Here is a 25098-nt window from a genome sequence, read left to right on the forward strand (position 1 = left end):
GGGGGGTTTCAGCAGGTCAAGGGTGATAGGTCTTAGAGGAGCACACAGTGAATTTTATGGAGTTTTTAGCTTTTGGCTGAGTTTGGGGTATATATGATTTCTTATGAGAATGAATGTCATGAGGACTTAATGAACACTTGGGATAACTAACATTTATGAAATATTTAGAATAATGGTAATGTTTAGTATACTATGGGATTAAACAGTTTGTTAAATGATTTCAATTGCCTCTGAACTCTGTTTTAACCTTCTGGTGTTAATTAATCATCCACACTAGTAAATTCTAAAGGCATGAGAGGAGGACTTTAAGATAGTTTATTTTACTAAGTTGAGGGTAATTTATAGTACTGTGAAAATTGTGAAGAAGATTATAATTTGGTAATAATATATTTAATTTGAACCATAAAATAACAGAAGAGAGAGTGGAGGAATGGCAATTGGATAATGAATTACCAATATTACCAAAGTGATTGTTTAGGTAGGTGGTAATATTGACACATGGCCAAATCATGTGTCAAAAAGGGGGGATGGTTGGATTAAATATTAAATATATACGAAGGAGAGGACAAAATACTTAAAAAAAAAAAAACAACAACATGTATGATAGTTTATTAACCACACCTGTATGTCAGAGGTTTTGTGCCCCACAGGTGAACTAAAGGAGAAGGTGACCCACTCTATCTAACCAGGAGACTGAAGCAGGCCTGGCGGGAAGGGGCCCTACCAAGTACTGCCTTTGCCAGCAGAATAGCTGAGAGATCCATCTGGGTGCATGTCACTCACTGCAAAAGGTAAACCCAGCTACACCTGACGAACAAACACAGAGTTAGGAGAAAGAACCGATCACCACTAGGGCTCGGGGTTGGCTCCTTAACGAAGATTCCCTTACCCTGTCTGATCATCCCTGTGTGAGTTCGATAGAAGGTGAAGCAATGGGTTGGCCTCTGGCGTCTGACATGTTCTCAGGGCGAGGGTGGGGATTCACAGGTCTCCCGACGGTAGGTAGCTGTCTGATTGTGGGGGCCATATTCCTAACACACACGGACCCTCCTGTTTCAGCCAGAAGTGGTAGTTAACCTAACACAAGTTGAAAAGGCATAGGAGACAGCTAGACGTAGGGAAAGGGGAAATACTAGGGACCTTAGGGAAGGACATCACCAATCTCCATACACAGTTTAGGGACAGGTGTAGTATTGCGAAAGTAGGAATTATCAGAAATGGCAGTGCGACCCATATAAGGGTAGGTACTGTCTGAAAGTCTGAATTATGCTAAAACAGATTACAGACCTGACAAGTGAGATATCTTCTTCAACTGGGGCACCCTATAGAGTAAACCTCTCTGAGGGAGGTAGTGAGACAGTGCAAACTATAGACCTGAAGGAAGTAGTACAGATGGAGACGGAGTAAATAGATTTTAACCTGTGGTTGGAATGGATTCAGTATACGGTCTAAAGAGGACTGTTATGCCTGTAGGACAGCCAAACCAAGGTTAACAACTACTCCGTTCCCCTTGACAGGCTTTGACTCTCTGTCAGGTTTATCCTCCATGCAAGCCACCTGGGAATGTGGTGAAAGAGTCTTATGGTAACTTGCACTATCTGTATCCCCCGATAACAAAGTCATCCCGACCTGGGTTGCCTCAGTTTGAAGTCACAGGGGATTCTTATTGTTTTTCTAGGACTAGTAAGACAGGATACAGGGTAGGGCCTCTTAGCTCCTGCTCCCACACAGAGCATATCACAACTAAAAGAGACCATGACTAATCTCTCCTCTTTGTTGCAGCCAGAGGATTTTAGGATCCAAAACCAGGCCCGTGCTGACATCTGATGGTTGTGTGGTGATAACTGATTGTGAACTCACCTACATACGCAAACAATCAAACGTGTCAGAGACTGGTGAGTTGTCACATAGAAAGTAGGACCTCCTCCAGGAATCCTTTGATGAAAGGATATATATATTGATGGGATAGCAGTACCCCGAGGGGTTCCAGAACAATTCAAAGCTAGGAATCAGATCGCAGCTGGGTTTGAATTAAGTATTTTCTGGTGGTCAACAATTAATAAAAATGTAGATTGGATAAATTATATTTAATATAACCAGCAAAAGATTTATAAACCACACTCGTGATGCAATAAAGGGATTAGCTGAGCAGACAGCGGCAACTAGCTTAATGACATGGCAGAATAGAATAGCTTTAGATATGCTTTTGGCTGAGCGGGACGGGGTTTGTGTTCTGTTTGGATATATGTGCTGTACTTTCATCTCCAACAACACAGCACCGGACGGGTCCGTGACCAAAGCGCTTCAGGGATCACCACGCTGGCGAACGAACTGGTTGAGAAATCTGGTATTGATAGCTCCATAAACGGTTGGTTTGATAACATATTTGGTAAATGGGAAACTATTATTGTAACTATTCTGGGTGAAGTTATAGCTTCTATGGGTATACTTGTTCTTTGTGGATGTTGTCTTATTCCCTGTGTCTGAGGGTTGGTGAGAAAAGGAGATGGAGAAGGTGGTTTCCCAACAGATGGTGAGATACGGCCCAATCCCGGACTCCGACCTAAGGAATGAAGGATATGACCTACCAAACTTGGAGGAGTGACACCCTAGAGGGTGTCTAAAGGGGGCCAAAATTTACTTCCCTGTTGGTGTTTTATGTTTTAATAATCTTATGTTTTGTGTTCTATTAATCCTGTGTTTTATGCTTTATTAATCAAGTTAACCATTGGGAATGTTTGTCTTTCCTTATGTGAAGGTTTGAAGTGCCTGGGTGACTTGTAGCCAACCGTTTGCAAGTTGGGTGTAGATGGAAGGACTGAAGGCCTTTTATTATCAAATTGTCTATTAATAAAAGTGTGATTCTTTTTGTTTGTATTGTATTTTAATGAGTGACACCCTAGAGGGCGTCAAAAGGGGGATTGTTGGGTTCTATTTTTCTCATAATTGGATCTGTATGTGATGAATAGCTTAGAAGGAATGCATTAGTTTGAACTGTACTGATATAAATTGTTTCACATAACAGGCTGTGATTCATGTGGGGAACGTTAGGGGCTAGGATGAGATAAGACTTGTATTTCTCACAGATACGAACACTCTTCTTTGTTGTCTGTGAAACCGTCCTTGAACGTAGGTACATGGAGTACAGTGGAATGGTGTCTTTTGGGTGCTGACTCGCGCAGGTTATTATGATAGCAACTTATGCCTGGCAACAGTGCAACAAATGGAGTGCCGAGGAGTTGGGACCAACCCCTGCGCCAACGGATTGGCTGAGTGGAGTCTGGACCACACTCAGTCCTTTGCTCTGGTTGGCCAACAGAAGAGGTGGAGGCTTTCTGTCAGAGTATTTGAGAAAGAACCTGTAAACAATAGTTTAGTTCTCTGAGTGCCCTGCGTGGTATTTCAGTGGACCCGTATATACGAACCTTCATACTTATCATACATACATTTTGCATATAATAAATTAAGCTTGGATTGAAGATCTCTTGATTCTTATTCCAATAGCAGATTTGAATTACGCAATTTCTAACAACGGAAGAGCTTGGATAGCCTCTCCTGGCAGCCTCACTACACTCTGCTGAAGAACCTGATTGTTAGTGACCTGTTGGTGTCTATCGCTATGTCATCCACTGTGCTGCGCTGCCTGCTAACGAGGCACACCCTGGTGTTTGGTGGCTGGTACTTGGTCCAGTTCAGAGTCAGTACCATGGGTGTCCTGAGCTCTCTGTTCACTCTGGCCCTCATGGCTATGGAACGTTTCGTCTTCATATGCCACAGCCTCCGCTGCCTGGTCATCATGACTTCCAGGCGTCTGCGTCTGGCCACTAATCTGGGTGGTTTCTGGGACTGTAGCCACTGTGAGAGTGGTTATTCTACTCTCTCGACAGACCCATTCCAAACCTGCTATGTGCGACCGTAACCATGAGAGGACTACCAATGAAGTGGTTCGACCATGTCACTTTCATCACTGTGCTCCTCGTCTGCATCTTGACCTTCTCCATCTCCTACGGACGCATGTACCAGGTGGCCCGCAGAGCCGTGGAACTCTTCAACTCTGATAACTGTCGCGCCCGTCACACCATTTCCTTTTATTTGTTAATGTTCTTCATGCAGCTGCTGCCCTTTATGGTGAATTATGCTGTGATATTGTTGGGACCAAGGAAAACCATTTCCATAACACCTACTTTGTCCCTTGTGGAGCGCTCTATTCATTTAACAGCGTTAGCTCTCTTAACTGTGTTCATGGCACCGCTATGCATCAACCCGCTAAGTACGGCACGCACTGGCACAGCTGTTTAGACTGCAACAGGGGAAGGCGCCTAAGACATTAAACTTAGGGTTCGAGTTAGGGCTGTGACGATTATGGAATTTGGGGTAGCGGTTATTGTCATAATTGTAATTTTTGTTAGGTTTTGAGCTTGTAATGTATCATAATGTATCTTTGGAAATGGCTACGACATACCTCATACATACAACATATCTAAAAAATGAATGGTTTTGATCGCTTGGAACGGAAGCTTCTCCTCTCCACCATGCTGTTCTGTTCATAAAATGATTACTAACTTTACCCTCCTCATTTAATAATGAAAAACTGCTACTGGGTAAACTATATCAACTTGTGAATAAAGTTGAATCCCACCGTCCTACAATTAATGTTTTAAGACGATAATGACAATACTTTTTTGCAATTTCAAGGGTGTTGTCCATATTTGTCGGTTACACGACTATACGATTATTGTGGCAGCCCTAGTTCGAGTGCAACAAATTTGACTTGAATTTGATTTAATGGTATGGTAATGCTCTGGGTTAATTGTGTGGTATACAGTGCCTTCAGAATGTATTCACACCCCTTTGACTTCTTCCGCATTTTGTTGTGTTAGTCTACATTTTAAATTGATTACATTTAGATTTTTTTGGTCCTGGGCCTACACACAATAGCCTATAATGTCAAAGTGGAATTATGTTTTTCGAAATGTTTCCTAATAAATAAATAAAATGAAAAGCTGAAATGTCTTGAGTCAATAAGTATTCAACTCCTTTGTTACGGCAAGACTAAATAAGTTCAGGAGTGAACATTTGCTAAGAAGTCACATAATAAGTTGTATGGACTCTGTGTGCAATAATAGTGTTTAACATGATTTTTTGAATGACTACCTCATCTCTGTACCCCACACACAATTATCTTTAAGGTCCCTCAGTCGAGCAGTGAATTTCAAACACAGATTCAACCACAATGATCCAGGGATGTTTTCCAATGCCTGGCAAAGAAGGGCACCTATTGGTAGATGGGTATAAATAAAATGCACATATTGAATATCCCATTGCACATTAAGTTATTACACTGGATGGTGTATCAATTCACCCAGTCACTACAAAGATACAGGTGCCCTTCCTAACTCAGTTGCCAGAGAGGAAGGAAACCTCTCAGGGATTTCACCATGAGGCCAATGGTGACTTTAAAAGTTACAGAGTTGAACGGCTGTGATAGAAAACTGAGGATGGATCAACAACATTGTAGTTAATCCACAATACTAACCTAATTGACAGAGTGAAGGAAGGAAGCCTGTACAGAATACAAATATTCCAAAACATGCATCCTGTTTGCAACAAGGCACTAAAGTAATACTGCAAAAAATGTGGCAAAGCAATTCACTTTTTTGTCTTGAATACAAAGTGTTATGTTTGGGGGCAAATCCAATACAACACATTACTGAGTACCACTCTCCATATTTTCAAGCATAGTGGTGGCTGTATCATGTTATGGGTATGCATGTAATCATTAAAGACTGGGGAGTTTTTCAGGATTTAAAAATAATCGGAATGGGCACAGGCAAAATCCTACAGGAAAACCTTGTTCAGTCTGCTTTCCAACAGACACTGGGAGACAAATTCACCTTTCAGCAGGAAAATAACCTAAAACACAAGGCCAAATCTACACTGGAGTTGCTTACCAAGAAGACAATGAATGTTCCTGAGTGGCCGAGTTACAGTTTTGACTTAAGAATACTTTCTGAAGGCACTGTAAATGGTGTGGTATATAACAAGACACAGCCATGCTGTTTCAGGTCAATACACTACTAATGGTATTTTTGGTTTAAAGTCCCCAAAATTACATATAGAAGCATCTCAGTGGGACACAATTGTTATTATTTTCAATGGTAATCAATACATTAGAAAAAACAAGCACACATTCGGGCCATACAAAAATAAACTGATTATTACTACAAACAATGTATACATTTTGTGTTGGCTGATAAAATACAGTACAAAAGAAGATGTGCAAGCAAAAATGGAAAAAAACTATTCAAGTAGACATTTCTGATTTCTCCTCTGGTCTCAAGGACTCGATCTCCATAGCCATTAGAACCCTGGTTTGGGGATAGATGGAGAGAGAGATTGGAAGCCCATGTTATTTCTAAAGGCAACTGAAAACAAAGCTGATTATCACTTTTATACACATGAAAAATGAAAACACACATCTCTGAAGGGACTTTAACGTGTGTCATTCGGTAAGGTTGCTGAGTGTGTGTACAATCCAGTCAAATTGCTGTGGTCCGTCTGAGGTGCTTTGTCCCTTCTAGTAATTATATTTCTATGGTGTATACAATATCAGTATGCTGTATACAAAACCTTAAACAATATATATATAGATAATAAGTATAGAAACCGTGGTAACATATAGGACTGAGCATGTAAACAATGTCTGTCGCAATTTATGTACGTCTGAGTAGGTGTTGTTTTTCTTCATCTTTTTGATTTAGTCTGTTTATTGTGACTGTTGTGCAGTAAGTCTTTATCAACGTCATGTCCATTTTTGTGGAACTATGTCTGTGGAAATGTTAAGTTGCGGTTTGTTTAATTAAAAACACAACTTCAGTCTCACCTTCGGTGTAGTCCATCTCAGGCCTAGTGGAGATGAAGATCCAGGCCGTTCCCACCAGCACAGCCACCACCAGGTTCACTATGATCCACGGGTTCAGGATCTGGTGCTCTGACCCAGGAGGCCTGGAGAGGGGAGGGGGTGTAAAGGTCACAATGCTTTTTGGTTCGTTTGGCTGGAGTCCAGGAACAGAAGAAAAGGGGGTTCTCTTCTCTCCGACTCCAACAGTGATACTGCTGAGTAGGATAATCAATATGCAAGAACTAACTTAGAACTACATGCTAATATCAAGACAATAAGAACACAGTTAGTTAGCACACCATAAGGTCCCGTTAGCGCTGGGGTAGAGGTTGATGCGGTCACTGGTCATCTGTTGGCTGAGAGAGAGGACCAGAGCTGAGAAGTACACTGCAGGAGGAGAGGGGAAAGTTACTTCAGTGAAATGACCATTTGCCAAGGCCAGAGAAACAAAGTGTTTACAGGTTAGCTCGGTCTGTCCTGAATGAATAGAGTAACATACTATAAAGATGTTTTAACTCACAGAAAGAGGCTAGAGCAACTGGGTCCAGGGTGACAAACTCTCTCATAGCCATGGCGCCTTTGGCCAGATTCACCCTGAAATGGAAAGAGAATGAGTCTCTCCACAAAGACACACACACACTGGGGAGAGACGGGGCACACTGGAGTTGGCCTTTGTTATAAAATGTGTAAGCCTGTGGCTAGAGCAAGGAGATGTGTGTGTGTGTGTTTGTGAGGGTGTCTATTGATGGAACAGAACGACAGTGCTTTGTACACACACACACACAAATAAACACCTCCTAGCTCTAGCCACAGACTTCCCCTATTTTCACAACAATGGCCACATTTATTTTGGGCCTGACCTCAGTGTGCCACACACACCCACCCTCTCTCCCCTCCTTACCTGTCAAAGGCTGACACGGTGCTTATAGCCAGTAGCAGGTAGAAGAGAGACTGTGCAGGGTAGGCCAGGCTGTGGTACTGCTGCAGTAGGTTAGGCAGAGTAGTGAGATGTTTTCCTGCCAGGGCATAGATCACTATGATGTTCCACACTGCATAGCCTGCTAGGAAGCCGTGGCAGAACAGCCCAATCACCCTGTATATTAGAGAGATATAGAGACGTGAGATAGAGGGAGCATTCACACACACAAACACACAGTCTTTCAAACAGACACATGCACACGCACACACATGTGACTCACCTGAAGCCACCATGTACCCTAACAGACACATCCTTGGTGGTCCACATCTGCTGGATGTCCATGAAGTTGTCCACCTGATCGCTGGACTTCGGTCTGTCTGACCGATCGGCAGCTTGAAACCTCTCTGAAAGTTAAACAACACATCATTATCCAACATAGAAGACAGGACACAAAAGGAGGTCCAAAGAATTCATGTAAGGCAAATTTTTTCATACACAGAAACAAGACTAGTCCTCGACCAAGTAACGCTTCCAATGGAGGTTTTCCACTGAAATTGCTTCATAGTCCAGGACTAGGTTAATGAATCTGTGTTATGGAAACCAACCCATACTCTTAAACTCTACCATGTAGAGCTAACATTAAATAACAGAAGGAGGGGGACACTCACTGCTCCTCTCTACAAACACCTTCCCCACTGGCTGGCTCTGTCCCATGGGAGCAGAGAACAGGGAATGCTGGGGGATGGGTGGCTGAGCGTCTGTGATGATGTCATCGTCCTCTACATCAAGCTCGTTGACGTACTGCGTCTCTGACACTTTCGACTTCCTAGGGAGTGACCATGAAGGAAGAAAGAAAGAGAGGGAAACTGAGCTCATTATAAAAGCGAAGGATCTATCATAGTAGAACCATATAAGTGAAAACCTACCACACACATTTTACTCTACTTTCAACACCATAGATAGGCTATATTATAGTGTCTCTTACTTCTTCCTCTTGGGTTTTTTGGTCACTTCTTCCCCTGCCTCGGCTGTGTTCTGGACCAGTCCATCCCCGTTCACCAGGTCAGCCTGGTCTTCCTCCAGGTCTGAGACACAAACAAGCGAACGAACAACGCTCCTAATAACCTAATACATTTCATGATTACAGTAAGAACAACTATGACATATAGCCTATAAATGGTTATGGTAAAAAAGAACTGAATGTATTGAATATAAGTGGAATATATTCTTAACCATGCAGAAGTGCTTGAAGAGCTAACACACAGACAATATCATGTTTGAGTTGAAATGTAGGAAGAGTAGGTCTATGGTTCCCCTAAGGCATGTTGTTTACCTATAGTCGCTGCCTTTTTCTTCCTCTTCCTTCTCTGTGGTGCAGCTTCCTGCGACTCGGGGGTCAGGGGCTGGACGACCTCAGATGACCTGCGACTGCTCAGACCCCCCATCTGGGCCATCTCCATCCCTGGTTCTGCTGCACATACAAACAACACAACTCTCTTATTATATACTTGAGCTGTACTTACTATGTGGTTCAAGTCATTACTAGTACTTTAACAGTATATACACTACTATTTGACAGTGGAATGCAAGCCTTATAATTAATCGATAGATTGAAACTTAAAGGCAAAGTGCCTCCAAAATTCCAAACTCTGGAACAAAGCTGTTGACCAGCAGTTCCAACAGAAGGAGCTCCTGAGAACTATTCCTTGGAACTATTCCTTTTCCACCCACCCTCTGGGCTTTCAACACCATCCACCTGACTCTTCGACTTCTTCCTCTTGCTTTTAGGGACCGGCATCTCGTCTACATAGGAGACAAAACAGGTTAAGTAAACTATATCCTAGCCAGCAGCTCCAACCTAAATTCTATAGGTAAATGATCTACTACAACGTCCATCTAAAGAACTCACCACCCGTATCTTGACTTCATGCAGTTGTTTAAATGCCATACATAAAAAAGGGAAAGAGATTGTGTGTGAGAGAGAGAGATGTATCAGACTGCAGTTCTGCTGGGATAAATGATTGAAACATTATCACAACAGCATAAGGAGGCTAGACTCACCTTGACATGGGGGGCAGGGCACGCTGTCCACGCTGAAGAGGACAACAAGGAAGATGAAAATGAGGCTTGGCCAACATCTTACATAACACACCTTAATGTTTACTTCATATACTTCATTATTTTCATACATGCCAAGAGATAGGAACAGAGGGGAACCAAAGAACAACAAAACCAAACAAGTGGTTGTACAAAGCTCTCTCCAAAAATTGCTTTCAAAGTAGATAACACTCCCAGTCACAAACAATACATTTCTCAAATTGATCTCAACAATAAAATCCTCCAAAACTCAACAAACTGGACTCAGCAAAGAGAGTCCTTTTCGTACAGAGAGAAGATCCAGCAGCACCAAGGCCCGGTTTCCCAAAACCAGGCCCAGGACTGTGTATGAGAGAGAACTTACCGTGAGTTGTTTTCTCACCATTCCATCCAAGAATCACGAAGGGCTCTGAGGATATTCCTGTGCCACAGCCTTGGTGACGCTGCTTAATCCTGGGCTAAATCTGCAGTATGCATCTGCCAAGGTATTGGATTACCAACCAACCAAGACATAGATCAGATCTGACTATTCAGACCTGAGGGATTTGACCCCTTGACGTATACAGTGAAGACCCTCAACGGAAGTAGCCTAGACTAAACTACAACACATGTATTGATGTAAGAATTTGGTCTAAGAACAATGTTGATGATTATTAGGGCACTATTTTATTTCCCTCTCATATTGGACCACAGTTTTGAAGTGACATAAGCTACATCCACCTCGTCATGGTGTTGTTGACCTTTGCCCCTAATGCTGTATGGTTCTACAGCAAGGTCCCCGTCACACCCTCTCTGCTTTGGTGTTGTTGTGCCCTCTGCAGGTTGCTGAGTGCAGAAGCCAGAGAGCTGGGAACTGGCTTGCTGTGAGCAGTCTTTTGCTGAAGAAAATGCGACATGTTGTAATTGCGGTGGGAATCGTGAAGCCATGTCTTCTGAATGCCCCACAAGGGTAAAGGAGAATGAGGTGGCCAAAGTCAGGGTTGTACAGAGCATTTCATATACAGATGCTGTGCAAAGGGTCGAGGGTTTGAATGTTGCACCAGAAGAGTCCATGGTAGTGGATAGGCCTTCACTGCAGGCTGCAGGGGTTGTCTTACACCAAGAGGATCCTGACATTTTAAAGGTTAAAAAGGTGGACTTTGTGGCCTTTATCGCAATGGTGATAAATGGCACTGCCAAGGTGGAGAAAAGATCTAGGAAGATTGAAATCATTGTGATTGCGGCGGAGTGGTTCCTGGGGCTGAAAGATTTCACAGCAAAGGAGTTACATGGAATATTAGCAAAAGCCGTACCACCTTCTCAGATCCTAGAGCCTGAGAAGGGAGATATGGAGAACTAAAAGAAGGAAGAAGTGGGAGTTTTGTTTGTTTTGGCAATGTACTATTTTTTTTATTAGGGTGGACTGTTAGAATCACTATTAAGTATGGATTTATTTGTATTTATTTTTTGGTTTCAAATCGTCCAGTTGGTGGCGGCAATACAACTTCTGGATGTAGTTCGCCATAAAACCCACAGAAGAAAAGAAAGAGCTGTCTTTTGACTGGGCTTGTGCTCATAGGCTAACAATGTGCTGCACACTAGCTAGTTACAAGTCGAAACACACTTTTAAGCAGTGGCGGCTCCTGAAAAAATTCTCAGGGGGCAATTTTTTCTGATGATTTAGGTGACCTAACACATTTTTAAAAGATATGTCCAGCAACAACATGAAGACAGGGGCAGCATATAAGTCAATACCAGAAGCATTTATTGACTGATCTCAAAAGTGTTGGCTTACAAAATCAAAATAAGTTATCACAGTAAAAATAATCAAGGGTGTTCTTTCACATTCCTCAACACTGCATAAACAATATGCATTTCCATAAACAAATGAAATAAGAATGAAAACAGAATTTGAAAGTAATTTCTAGAAAAGGTAAACACAGCTATCTGTATGGCTTTGTAAAAATGAACAACCATATTCTGGCCAATTGTATAGATTTGTAAATATGAACAACCATATTCTGGCCAATTGTATAGATTTGTAAAAATGAACAGATTTTTTTTATTTTATTACTTTTTTTAAAATGAAAAAAAAAAACTATTTTAAACAACATCAACTGTGAACTGATTTGGGCGTGTGTGTGTTAAAGAGACAGACAGGGAGGGACAAAGAGAGAGAGAGGCTACATTACTTGTACTGAAACTGTTCTCTTCTCTGTTTCAATACAGCAAAGCGTTCAATGACTTTCTCATTGAAATCAGGCATGCTGAGGACTAGTTCCCTCTCCATGGAAAGCATGGCCAGTGCATTCAGACGTTCCTGGCCCATTGAATTTCGCAGGAATGTCTTAACTCGTGTCAAAGTTGAGAAACATCTCTCAGCTTCAGCTGTTGTCATGGGAGTAGTTATGAGGATGTTCAACAGAGTCACAGTCTCAGAGAACGTCTCCTGGAGGTTGTAGCTCATGAGAACCTGGTACAGTGCCAGTGCACCACAGCTTCCCTTGAATTCAGGATTCTCATAGATCAGAGATAGTTCTGTCTTGAGCTTTGCCTTGCTCAGCATGGGGTATGCATTCACAGTGGCATTCAGAGCCTCATCAGGAAATGAATGGCAGTACCTTTCAAACATGTCTGCTTGCAGTAAGGTAGCACTCACAAGGTGGCCAGAGAAAGAGAACCTTTCTTTGGTGTGATCCAGGATGGTGTTGCAGACCTCTTCAGACAGCCTCTGCTTCTCCTCTTCTCTCAAAGCTGTTCTGGGTCTTTTGGCTCCTGTTGCTTCTTGCAGCTGCTGTTGAGAGGAGTCCCTGAAGGCAAACAGACCAATGTGTTTGTTGGCTTTGTACAGTATTGTTGTCTATGTGATGCACAGGTATATGCAATGTATCCATGTATAGTACAAATACTTAAGTTCCACTTAAAATGGGCAGGGATGCATAAAGTCTTTAGTGTTTAAGTTAGCCTTTGTGTCTCACATAGCCTGGATGTTCAGCACAGTATACAGTGGTGCTCATAAGCTTATGATCCCATGCTAAAGTTGACTAAAAAGAGGAATAAAAAAATCATCTTTTGGAAATTGATCTTAATGACTTAATTAAAAAAGTTGGAAAATCCAACCTTTAAGGACACCAATTTTCTTTTCTTTTTTATTCCTCTTTTTAGTCAACTTTAGCATGGGATCATAAGCTTATGAGCACCACTGCACAGTACACATAGTATATAAAATAAGATAGATTACACCACTGGCCATATATAATGAGAATAATGTGATTTCAAACACAAATGCAGTCTCCTTTCATGCATACATTTTCAAATAAAGCTCTGCTTTGAGAAAGATCGAATGATATTGTTTAATCTTACCTTATGGCCTTGACACTGCTTGTGAAGCTGTCGAGGGCACGTTTGATAAAGACAGCATCGATGTCCTTCTTCTGTAGCTTCTGGTACAGAATGTCGACGTGGGGGCATGATTTTGTGAAAAAGCCGCAGGAAAAAAATAAAATCTTCATCATGTAGCATCCTCACGTAACCAGATGCCTCTCTCACAGTAAGCTGGTCAAATGAACCCAATGAACCCGTCCGGATGGCTTCAAAACATACTATGAGGTCGTCTCGATTATCGTAGACAGTGTTCACGACTCTGCTGTTGAAGTTCCACCGTGTGGATGAAGGTCTGGGCAGTCTTCGTGCAACAGTCTGGTCAAGAATGCTGGTGCGTTTGGGTGACCGTGAAAAAAAAGTTGTTATCCCGCTCAGATCGGAAAAGAAAATGTTCACTTTTTTGATGCGAGAAGTAGCTTGATGCATGATCAAATTCAGCTGATGCGCATAGCAATGCACGTAATGGGCATTCTTGAAATGCTCACGCACCTTCTGCTGCACACCTGCCTTCTCTCCCCTCATCACACTGGCTCCATCGTAAGCTTGCGCAATGAGTTTGACTTTCTCGTCATCGGCAAAAAGACCGTTCAGTCTCTCCAAAAGTACACTGGCGATTGAGACTGAGGATGATTCCGAGATGGGAAGGAACTCAAAAAAGCGCTCCTGCACTTTGTGCTTGCTATCTATGTACCTCAGCACAAGCACCAGCTGTGTATGTGTAGAAACATCCGTGGTCTCATCAGCTTGGATAGCTACGAAGTTCGCAGACTTCACCTCCTCCACAATATGTTCCCTCGTGACCGCTAGCATACACTCCAGTAGCTCGTTTTGAATGGTCTTCGATGTGCCCTTGAAAACTTTAGCATTTTTAAGATGGTCATCAAACACCTCATCTAATTGTGCCACAAAGTTGACAAGTCCAAGAAAAATACCAGGGTTGGTGGAGCCCTCAGTTTCATCTTTGCCTAGCAAAGCTAACTCAAACACTCCGCAAAACTTAACACACTGGATTAGCCGGCTGAGGATATGGCGGTTCTTGCTAACCTCATCGTTGTGGCGGCGGACAGCTAGCCTGTATCCCTCATCCAGTTGAGTGGCAATATTCACTCTTCCTAAAGCAGACAGTCTCAAACAGCTATCCATGTGGGTCTTTGACAGCTCATGTTTCTTTATCTTTTCTGAAAGATGGTGCATGTCGGTTACACCAGTCGCTGTCCACGCGGTGCCGTCTGCCGTGCCGCCTTCAGGGTGAAACAGTAAGCAGGGGTAGCAGAAAACTGCATTAGCTACATCGCAGCCTGCTAGCCAGGTTTTCCGTTCATACCAATTTTTGGAAAATCCTCGGGTGTAGGACTTCCCCCTTTAGTAGAAACCTGTTGAATTATTAAATTTGGTCTGGGAGGTCCTAATTGTTTCGTTGCCAATTTATCTTCATTTGTTCGCCGACAAAAAGGAACTTCTTTCAAAGACACAATCGAGTTGGACTGAAGCCTAGCCATTTTGATAGTAGTAGTGAATTGATTGACTGCTACCCGCTTTTTCTTAGTTACGTTCATGGTTACGTTACGTATGACGAAAGCGCGTAAGTGCAAGCCCTCAGAAACCCATAGAGATTGTATTGAAAGCTGTGAAATTTGAAAAAAATAGATTTTACATGGGAGTCTATGACAGACTTCTGGGCGATTTTCAACCTGACTGAAATCGCCCCAAAAAGGGGGGCCATTTGAAGCACGACTTTAGCCTGATTGGATATTTAGTGGCAGATCAGACCACACGTCTAGATTACAACACAACTACTGTTGCCGTGATATAATTGATTAGAAAAAAAATCCCTTCCTTTTCCCGTTTGGCAGTGCGTCGCCCATATCGCCCTATTGAACACACCGCCCCTGCTTTTAAGATGTATGATATGGATGGTCGTGTAAGTGTAGTTGCGCAGGCTAATGGTAGTGGTACCTGTGGAAGAGGCGGGAGGTCCCGCCGTCGCGTGCTCTGTGCCTAAATAAATATTGAGATTAAAAACATAAATCGCACACACTGGGCAACTGGTATAGGACACAATTCACTAGTTATAACGAATTTATAGACAAATGGTTATAGCTAACTAAGATATAGCACAATTATAACTAGCTAGTCAGCTAAATTAGCTTGCTTGCACATTTGAGCTAGAGCATCCTTGTGTTCCGACCTTTACAACATTAGCTAGCTAGTTACATACCTGGAATCCTCCTGTGGCCATTTCTGCGGGATACCCTTTTAAAACAGAACCCCGATAAGAACTAGCTAGCTACCTAGCTGTTTAAACCTGTTGGGCTTGTAACGCCTGCATGTTGGTTGCCACGCTGTTGTTTACCCGACCACTTTGTTTACACTCGTTGCCTTGCTATTACCGTGATTTTTAGCTGAGAACATAAAAATGAACTTCCGGTTGTCAAAATAAAAGCCTTCTGTCTTCTGCACATTTTGACACAGAAAGCTACAAAAAACACGTGTTCACACACAAAATTGTATTTTTTAAATTAGTAACAGTATACATCACATATTTTAGCATTATTCCATATCCCATTATGTTACACTCTAAAAAATATTCGGTATAATAATAGCCTGTAATTACAGCCTGTACTGAAGGTTTCTCCGTCTCAGGTCCTTCAGTATTATGACAACATTGGGTTCAATGGTGCGCAAACAACTCCACTTACTTGCTCACCATCCTGCTGAAACACACCGTACATATCTAGAGCACTTGCATTTTCGTTCTTTGGCATTAACATTCATTTGATTAAATAAAATAAAAACATTAAGAAAATACACAAATTCAGCATGGACAATTATTTGCTCTAATTGTAAACGAAAGATGAGAGGTTAACCTACAACCTCTCATAGCAGGCCTTTGTAGCACATCAATACATGATCTCCAACTACGCACACAATTTCAGAGAAAAACAGACATGATTTTTGGTTTAATCCAGCTCTATCATAGCCTTGAATATGCAAATTAGCCAACAACTAATTCAAGCAAACACAAGGACAGTATCTGTTTGAGTCTCTCAAACTCACACTAAACAAAACAAAACAAAACAATTGATCCAATCCTAAACAAATTCCACTGGAGAGCAGAAGGTATCTTCAGAAGTAGCAGCCACTCCTCATCCATGTTAGCCTCCATTCCCTCTTTTCTGATGCCCTGCGCTCCATCTGTTTGTTATCCTTTTATGTCCTCCTCGCCTCGCCTCTCTTCTCCTCCCCCTCTCCTCTTCTCTCCTAATTTCTCATCAGAACTCCTCTGTGGGTCGTATCCAGTTGGCAGGAACCCACTGTGGCTCGTCCTGAGCCCTCGTCACAGCCCTCAGTAGCTGAACACAGGAGTCTTGCAGCCCGTCGTTCACCATCACATAGTCAAAGAACTGGCAGTAGTGAGACTCCATCTTTCTGGCTGCCTCCTCCATCTCCTGGAAGTCTTCCTCCTGTTGGGAACAGAATAACATGACAGTGGTCACTATCTTAACTATGGCATGATGGTCAGTATTTCAATCATTTGATCACCATAGGGATGGCGTATTATTACCAGGTCTCTCTGGAAAAACAGGTTCAAACCGTGAGAGACTTCCTGGTCAATGAAAAAAATGAGAAATGATAATCAAATCTTATTTGTCACATGCTCCGAATACAACAGGTGTAGACCTTCCAGTGAAATGCTTACTTACAAGCCCTTAACCAACAATGCAGTTTTAAGAATAAGATAAGAAGAAAATAAGAAAAATAACAAATAATTAAAGAGCAGCAGTAAAATAACAGTAGTGAGGCTATATACAGTGGGTACCGGTACAGAGTCAATGTGCAGGGGCACAGGTTAGTTGAGGTAATTGAGGTAATATTCACATGTAGGTATAGGTAAAGTGACTATGCATAGATAATAAACAGAGAGTAGCAGCAGCGTAAAAAGAGAGGGGATGGGGGGACGCCAACAATGCAAATAGTCCGGGTAGCCATTTGAGTAGCTGTTCAGGAGTCTTATGGCTTGGGGGTAGAAGCTGTTAAGGAGCCTTTTGGTCCTAGACTTGGCGCTATGGTACTGCTTGCCATGCAGTAGCAGAGAGAACAGTCTATGACTAGGGTGGCTGGAGTCTTTGGCAATTTTTAGGGCCTTCCTCCGACATCGCCTGGTATAGAGGTCCTGGATGGCAGGAAGCTTGGCCACAGTGATGTACTGGGCTGTACGCACTACCCTCTGTAGTGCCTTGCGGTCGGAGGCCGAGCAGTTGCCATACCAGGCGGTGATGCATAATAAAACCATAATAGTGCTTACTTTGAAAGGTCTGTTGACGTAGTAATTGGTGGTGATCTGAGCATCCTTTCTGGTCTCCTTCATGCGTTCTGCGGTGGGTGGCTTCACATAGATGATGTAGGCCTTGAGCTCATGTGTCCTCACTGACTGGATGGCCTAAAAGGGGACAGTCATCATCCTTGGGTCAATTGTGAACACATTCTAATTTACAATGAAGACCTGGCCAAGATGCAACTGAAGTCAACACAGAGCTAACTCCACAATAAGGGCCAAGTCAATGATGAAGCCCCACTGAAAAGAACCACAGCAGGTCTCACATGAGGCTCGATGTCGATGACACAGATCCTTCCACTGTTCAAAACATCCTTCACAGCATCAAGACTAGTGCCGTAGAAATTACATTTGTACTCCCCGTATTCCAGAAACCTGGTTTAAAACAAAACACAACACCCTGGTTTATAATCAGGTGATCCACATCAATGTTATGAACTTACTTAATCCTCTTTGTCCCGATTAGGACATAAGGCCACGAGTGACATTCATGTTGTGACAGTTGATTTAACAAGATGTGTTTGTGAGAGGAAAGTGAGCAGCTATTATTCAGTGAGTACCTACTTGTTGTTGTAAACCATGTTCTCAAACAGTTCTCTGTTGATGAAGTGATACTCTTTACCAGATTCCTCATAGCTCTTAGCGGCTCGTGTCGTGTCTGGAGGAAGAAGGACAAATATTTCAGATGACATATAAGATATCATAGGACGACATCAAATAAGACATTGATTGTATCCATGTCAACAATGGAAGAAAGTAAAATAGACTGAAAGGTTCACAGAGGTTAGGTGGTGTACTTACGAGGCACTGCTCCTTGAAAGGTCACTGGGTTGATTTCGATTAACCGTCTGCGAAGTTCGTTCACTCCAACGCCAGAGGGACCTGAGAGAGAACACACTTGTGAGGTCTCTGTCATGTCGTCACACATATTCTGTGTCAATAGAAGTAGAGACACACTGCCCATGTACAAAAACAGTGACACAACATGAGTCATACTGTCTCTGCATTATTGGCCACAGAACCATACACAAGTCAGTACGTTTTCATGACAGTCAATACATATCTGAATTTTGTGCCAATGTATTTGTGTAGCTGGTTAGTGCCAGACTGGTGTCTTACCAACGAGGGCGACCAGGCGGTGTTTGTCCTGCGGGTTGCACTGGTATCGCACCACCTCTTCGTATGGGTTGTTGAGGGCACTGTAGCAGTTGCTGGAGCAGCGGGTGTAGCAGGACTGCTGACTGGAGCCTGTGCTTAGGGACTGCCGCCGACACAGACGCAGGCTATGTCTGAACCCAGTTAGATAGATCCCCTCGATGTTAGTGCTGAACTCACCCTCCTCTAGGGGCAGGGGAACAGGGAGGGAAAGAGCATCATCATGGGATGAATGTGTATGTCACTAGACAAGGTGTTAGAGTTGGTGCTCATTTAGATCAGTAGAGCAGGTCAAGCTCACCTTGTCTTAGCTCCTCTTACATTCCAAATTGGAATTCAGAAATGGTTGAGATAAAGAAAACAGTGTTATAGTTGAGTGATACTGTATTTTATATAGCATAGGCTAAATGATGGACTAACTTCAACAAAGACTTACCTACCAGATTCAAAAGCTTCCTCATCTGTTAGAAAATTGAAAAAAACATTCAAAATAATCCACCAGTCATCTTGCAGTAAACAAACGAGTGAAACAATGTGATTTATTGTAGAGGAAATTGGGAAATCTTACCAGCTTCAAAACACTTTTCATCAATGGCCATCAGGTCTTCCTCTGAAAGAGCAAAGTATGACAGGTCAGTGCAAAATCAATAATAATATACACTATATATACAAAAGTATGTGGACACCACTTCAAATGAGTGGATTCGGCTATTTCAGCCACACCCATTGCTGACAGGTGTATATAATTGAGCACACAGCCATGCAATCTCCGTAGACAAACATTAGCAGTAGAATGGCCTTACTGAAGAGCTCAGTGACTTTCAACGTGGCACCATCATAGGATGCCACATTTCCAACAAGTCAGTTCGTCAAATTTCTGCCCTGCTAGAGCTGTCAACTGTAAGTGCTCTAATTGTGAAGTGGAAACGTCTAGGTGCAACAACGGCTCAGCCGCAAGTGGTAGGCCACACAAGCTCACAAAACTGGACCTCCTAGTGTTGAAGCGCGTAGCACGTAAAAATAGTTTGTCCTCTGTTGCAACACTCACTACCGAGTTCCAAACTGCCTCTGGAAGAAACGTCAGCACAATAATTGTTTGTTGAAAGCTTCATGAAACGGGTTTCCATGGCCGAGCAGCTGCACACAAGCCTAAGATCACCATGCGCAATGCCAAGAGTCGGGCTAGAGTAGTGTAAAGCTTGCCGCCATTGGACTCTGGAGCAGTGGAAACGCGTTCTCTGACGGACAAATCTGGGTCTGGCGGATGCCAGGAGAGCGTTACTTGCTCTAATGCATAGTGCCAACTGTAAAGTTTGGTGGAGGAGGCATAATGGTCTGGGGCTGTTTTTCATGGTTCGGGCTAGGCCCCTTAGTTCCAGTGAAGGGAAATCTTAACGCTACAACATACAATGACATTCTAGATTATTCTGTGCTTCCAACTTTGTGGCAAAAGTTTGGAGAAGGCCCTTTCCTGTTTCAGCATGACAATGCCCAAATGCACAACGCGAGGTCCATACAGAAAAGGTTGTTCAAGATCGGCGTGGAAGAACTTGACTGGCCTGCACAGAGCCCTGACCTCAACCCCATCGAACACCTTTGGGATGAATTGGAACGCCCGACTGCGAGCCAGGCCTAATCGCCCAACATCAGTGCCCGACCTAATGCTCTTGTGGCTGAATGGAAGCAAGTCCCGCAGCAATGTTCCAACATCTAGTGGAAAGTCTTCCCAGAAGAGTGGAGGCTGTTATAGCAGCAAAGGGGGGACCAACTCCATATTAATGCCTATGATTTTGGAATGAGATGTTTGACGAGCAGATGTCCACATACTTTTGGCCATGTAGTGTAACAATAACTGCCTCACATTGAGAACTGGCACCATAAAAAAGGATCATAGTACTTACCTTCATTCACAGTGCTCACTTCAGGTAAGCAAGAGGAATAAGAGAATTGTCATGTGTTCCTGTTATGGATATACAGTACAGTGCCTTGCAAAAGTATTCATCCCCCTTGGTGTTTTTCCTATTTTGTTACATTACAACCTGTAATTTAAATGGATTTGTATTTGGATTTCATGTAATGGACATACACAAAATAGTCCAAAATGGTGAAGTGAAATGAAAACAATAACTTCTTTCAAAAAATGCAAAAAAATAAATAATGGAAAAGTGGTATGTGCATATGTATTCACCCCCTTTGCTATGAAGCCCCTAAATAAGATCTGGTGCAACACTTACCTCCATGAGTCACATAATTAGTTAAATAAAGTCCTGTGTGCAATCTAAGTGTCACATGATCTGTCACATGATCTCTGTATATATACACCTGTTCTGAAAGGCCCCAGAGTCTGCAACATCACTAAGCAAGGGGCACCACCAAGCAAGCAGCACCATGAAGACCAAAGGGCTCTCCAAACAGGTCAGGGACAAAGTTGTGGAGAAGTACAGATCAGCGTTGGGTTATAAAAAAATATCAGAAACTTTTAACATCACACGGAGCACCATTAAATCCGTTATTAGAAAATGGAAAGAATATGGCACCACAACAAACCTACCAAGAGAGGGCCGCCCACGAAACTCACAGACCAGGCAAGAAGGGCATTAATCAGAGAGGCAACAAAGAGACCAAAGATAACCCTGAAGGAGCTGCAAAGCTCCACAGCGGAGATTGGAGTATCTGTCCATAGGACCACTTTAAGCCGTACACTCCACAGAGCTGGGCTTTATGGAAGAGTGGCCAGAAAAAAGCCATTGCTTAAAGAAAGAAATAAGCAAACACGTTTGGTGTTCGCCAAAAAGGCATGTGGGAGACTCCCCAAACATATGGAAGAAGGTACTCTGGTCAGTTGAGACTAAAATTGAGCTTTTGGCCATCAAGGAAAGTGCTATGTCTGGCGCAAACCCAACACCTCTCATCACCCTGAGAACACCATCCCCACAGTGAAGCATGGGGGTGGCAGCATCATGCTGTGGGGGAAGGTTTTCATCGACAGTGACTTGGAAACTGGTCAGAATTGAAGGAATGATGGATGGCGCTAAATACAGGGAAATTCTTAAGGGAAACCTGTTTCAGTCTTCCAGAGATTTGAGACTGGGACGGAGGTTCACCTTCCAGCAGGACAATGACCCTAAGCATACTGCTAAAGCAACACTTGAGTGGTTTAAGGGGAAACATTTAAATGTCTTGGAATGGCCTAGTCAAAGCCCAGACCTCAATCCAATTGAGAATCTGTGGTGTGACTTAAAGATTGCTGTACACCAATGGAACCCATCCAACTTGAAGGAGCTGGAGCAGTTTTGCCTTGAAGAATCGTCAAAAAATCCCAGTGGCTAGATGTGCCAAGCTTATAGAGACATACCCCAAGAGACTTGCAGCTGTAATTTCTGCAAAAGGTGGCTCTACAAAGTATTGACTTTGGGGGAGGTGAATAGTTATGCACGCTCAAGTTCAGTTTTTTTGTCTTATTTCTTGTTTGTTTCACACACAAAAAATATTTTGCATCTTCAAAGTGGTAGGCATGTTGTATAAATCAAATGATACAAACCCCCCAAAAATCCATTTTAATTCCAGGTTGTAAGGCAACAAAATAGGGAAAATGCCAAGGGGGGTGAATACTTTCGCAAGCCACTGTAATACTTGTTACCAGCTGCTTATAATTTGTTCTAAAAGAGCTGAAAAGCCAGATGTAAAGATGAGACTGTACTCTACTCACAGGGTTTGATGCAGCTGTGCGGCTGATAGGGCTGAGACCACCAGAACTCTTTCTGTTTCCTCCTGAGCAGGTTGGTGGAGGGGATAAGTCCAGCACAGGCTGAGGTGCTGGGTAGTTTCTTGGCCTGCCACCAGAGGGTGTCTGACTGGTCCACGATCTCCAGCAGGTCTCCCTTCCTGAAGTCCATACCTGCCTCGGCGCAGGGGATGGCCGGGTCCTGCTGGGGACTGTAGTCTGCCATGGCACGCACATACAGCTGGGACACCAGGAGACACAATACAAGAGACAACAAGAGACAAGGACAATGCAATGAAAAGATTTCTACTACAACACTGAAGACAGGAACCAAAGCGATGGGTTTTCTTGGTAATAGTAACCTCCTATTTTCAAGAAAACGACTGGTCATTATGGTTCAATCAGCTTACATGACTTGTCTGATACTGTTTCCAGGGAAGGGTAGGTCAGTAAACATGCAATCTCTCACCATCGTCTGGTTGTTGACTGGTCTATCTGTGATGGGAACCACTTTGAACATGAGGGTGCCTTCAGACCGGGCCTGTGGGTCCAAAGACAGATAAACACCTATGTACATCACCGGTGGATGACGACCTACTACAGACACCATCTGTGTTGACTGTGTGAAATGTATGGATGTTTGGGCAGCCAAGCAGTTCTGCTAGTAGACTCACCAGTATCTCAATGACCTGCTCAGGCTCCAGGCCATCTACAGAGTAACCATTCACCTCTGTAATCCTGTCCCCTGCATGCAGCAGACCTAGAGAGAGAGTGGGGGGGCACAAATGAAAAGGAAGAAACTGATTACACACACACACACACACACAGAGACATAGACACAGAGAGCGGAGAGAGAGAGAGAAAGGTCATCTCACCACTGCGATCCGCCAGTCCTCCATGGATCACCCGTGCCACAAATATCTCCCCTGTTATCCCATTTCAGCTTTATCGTGGCTCCCTAAGAGAGAGACAGGGGGGACATGAATTCAGGCTTAAATCAGTCTACGGGAGCTCTCACAGATACAGTATACACAGATTTATGACTGGGGTGGACCAGCAACAATGACACATTTGGCCTATTACAGGTTATGGAGGGTGTCCTGTGATATGATGTTTCCATCTCATGAGTCAAAAGGGAATAATGGACATGCTTTATTTACAATTACAAAATGAAATAATGTGAAAATAACAGATGACATTCGGGAAACACAGAGTGGCATGAAACACAGATGGATGGCTTGAGGATGGAAACGCAACAATGGGCAAGACATCAACGATCCCGCTCCATAGCCAACACGTCACAATTGCGGGATGAATGGTGGCGACGTGAAGGCGATGAAGATAACAGAAGAAAGGATAAATGCCTTTAGAAGCCGAGCTCTCAGAGGGAATCTTAAGAAGAGGACCGTCCCCTGAAGCACAGCAATATAAGGTCTTCTGAAGCTACAGAGCACCACTGTACTCCTGGCTGGTTCAATTCCTCTTCTTCCTCTTCTTCTTCTTCCTCTGGCTGGAGCTAGAGCAGCAGCCAGTCTTGTTGTGGTTGGGGGGCGGGCGGGGCAGGGAGTGGAGGTGTTGAGAGGCCATTGTAGAGGTGGGGTTGCTGGGGCTGGGGTTCCACATGCTTCTTTTGAGATGTGGGGGAAGCACCAACATGCTTTTTGGGAGACATGGGAGGAACCCTGGTCTTCAACCCTGCCTTGGGTGACCCATGGCAGGCTGGGGACTGAGGCTGAGAGATCTTCCCCTGGGATGTGGGTATGCCATCCATAGAGCCAGTGAAGGAGCTGGAGGAGGATGAAGAGGAGGAGGAAGAGGAGGTGGACAGGGAGCATACTCTGGACTGGCGTGAAAGGGATTTGTTGCCAGATGTCTGAGTCTTCAAGCTGCTGGCTGTGTGTTCTTGTTCGCTGGCTGATATGTTGACTGGTGGGCCACTGCTGCAGGTTCCTCTGTGTGGTTCCGGTGTATCTGCTACCGCCCTGCTGGCAGCGATGAGTGTCTGCAGTCTGCTCACCACCTGGGCCAGCAGCGTCAGGGCCTGGGTGTTCTCCTGGACACTCTCAGACACACGCTCTGTGGCGGCGGCCATCTTCTGCCCCAGCAGCTGGACGTCAGTGGTGCTGCGCTCCATAGAGCTGGCAGCCTGCTGCACAGTGGACCTCAGCTCATCCAGGCTCTCCTGCTTAGCCAGCTCCACAGGTTGGTCGCGAGGCATTTCATCTACCCGCCCGACGCTGCATGGGGCTGGGGGAGCCGTGCGAACCCGGGGCTGACGCTGTAGCTGCGGAACTGAGGAGGAGTGCCGGGGGGATGGTGGTAGTCACCCATGGAGATGTGGTATGCAGCCACGCAAGGAGGGGTGAGTCCAGGGCTGGAGGGGTGGAGCGTGGTGCGGGAGACGGGACAGGGTGTTGGCTGACTCTCTTTCTTCTCCACTGTCTGGCTCCTCGATCACGTTATCTCCAGAGGCAGGGAGGAGAGAGAGGTTGGAAAAATAATCAACATTATTTTTTGAAGAAAAAAAATGTGTACAAAATCTATTAGCCTGAATAAGAGTAGAAGTTACATTGTGTGGTATTATAATGTACTGAACTGATATG

General features: G+C 43.7%; 2 protein-coding genes across 2 annotated transcripts; both read right to left on the reverse strand.

Moving 5' to 3' along the window:
• Positions 1–3930: 3930 nt before the first annotated feature.
• LOC123484783 (transmembrane protein 237A-like) lies at positions 3931–15691 on the reverse strand. Its single transcript, XM_045215504.1, has 14 exons — positions 15499–15691; positions 15237–15278; positions 9882–9913; positions 9730–9743; positions 9552–9623; positions 9154–9291; positions 8806–8905; positions 8489–8646; positions 8101–8224; positions 7803–7994; positions 7422–7495; positions 7201–7288; positions 6884–7005; positions 3931–4061 (listed from the first exon to the last, which is right to left on the reverse strand). The coding sequence occupies exons 1-14, from the start codon at positions 15517–15519 to the stop codon at positions 3931–3933; spliced, it is 1308 nt and encodes a 435-aa protein (XP_045071439.1). The 5' UTR covers positions 15520–15691.
• A 134-nt stretch (positions 15692–15825) lies between these two features.
• LOC123484784 (MAGUK p55 subfamily member 4-like) lies at positions 15826–23434 on the reverse strand (the record flags this gene model as incomplete). The annotated part of the gene is made up of 14 exons (XM_045215505.1): positions 15826–16744; positions 17587–17721; positions 17883–17991; positions 18181–18274; positions 18418–18498; positions 18736–18957; positions 19073–19087; positions 19212–19232; positions 19340–19381; positions 20673–20690; positions 22481–22736; positions 22965–23036; positions 23170–23255; positions 23371–23434. Coding segments are annotated over 14 exons (1407 nt in total), but the record flags the coding sequence as incomplete, so codon positions are not given.
• Positions 23435–25098: the final 1664 nt, after the last annotated feature.

The sequence above is a fragment of the Coregonus clupeaformis genome, unplaced genomic scaffold (assembly GCF_020615455.1).
Source record: "Coregonus clupeaformis isolate EN_2021a unplaced genomic scaffold, ASM2061545v1 scaf0460, whole genome shotgun sequence".
Classification (NCBI taxonomy): domain Eukaryota; kingdom Metazoa; phylum Chordata; class Actinopteri; order Salmoniformes; family Salmonidae; genus Coregonus; species Coregonus clupeaformis.

What these genes read in the sequence shown, in the direction of transcription:
- LOC123484783 (XM_045215504.1), bottom strand. Translation starts at nt 15,519, where the DNA reads ATGGCCACAGGAGGATTCCAG. An exon ending in GGTGTTTGTAGAGAGGAGCA is followed by an intron (nt 8,225 to 8,488) that starts GTGAGTGTCCCC and finishes TTTAACTTTCAG; the next exon opens with AGAGGTTTCAAGCTGCCGAT. An exon ending in AGCGCTAACGGGACCTTATG is followed by an intron (nt 7,006 to 7,200) that starts GTGTGCTAACTA and finishes TCCCCTCTCCAG; the next exon opens with GCCTCCTGGGTCAGAGCACC.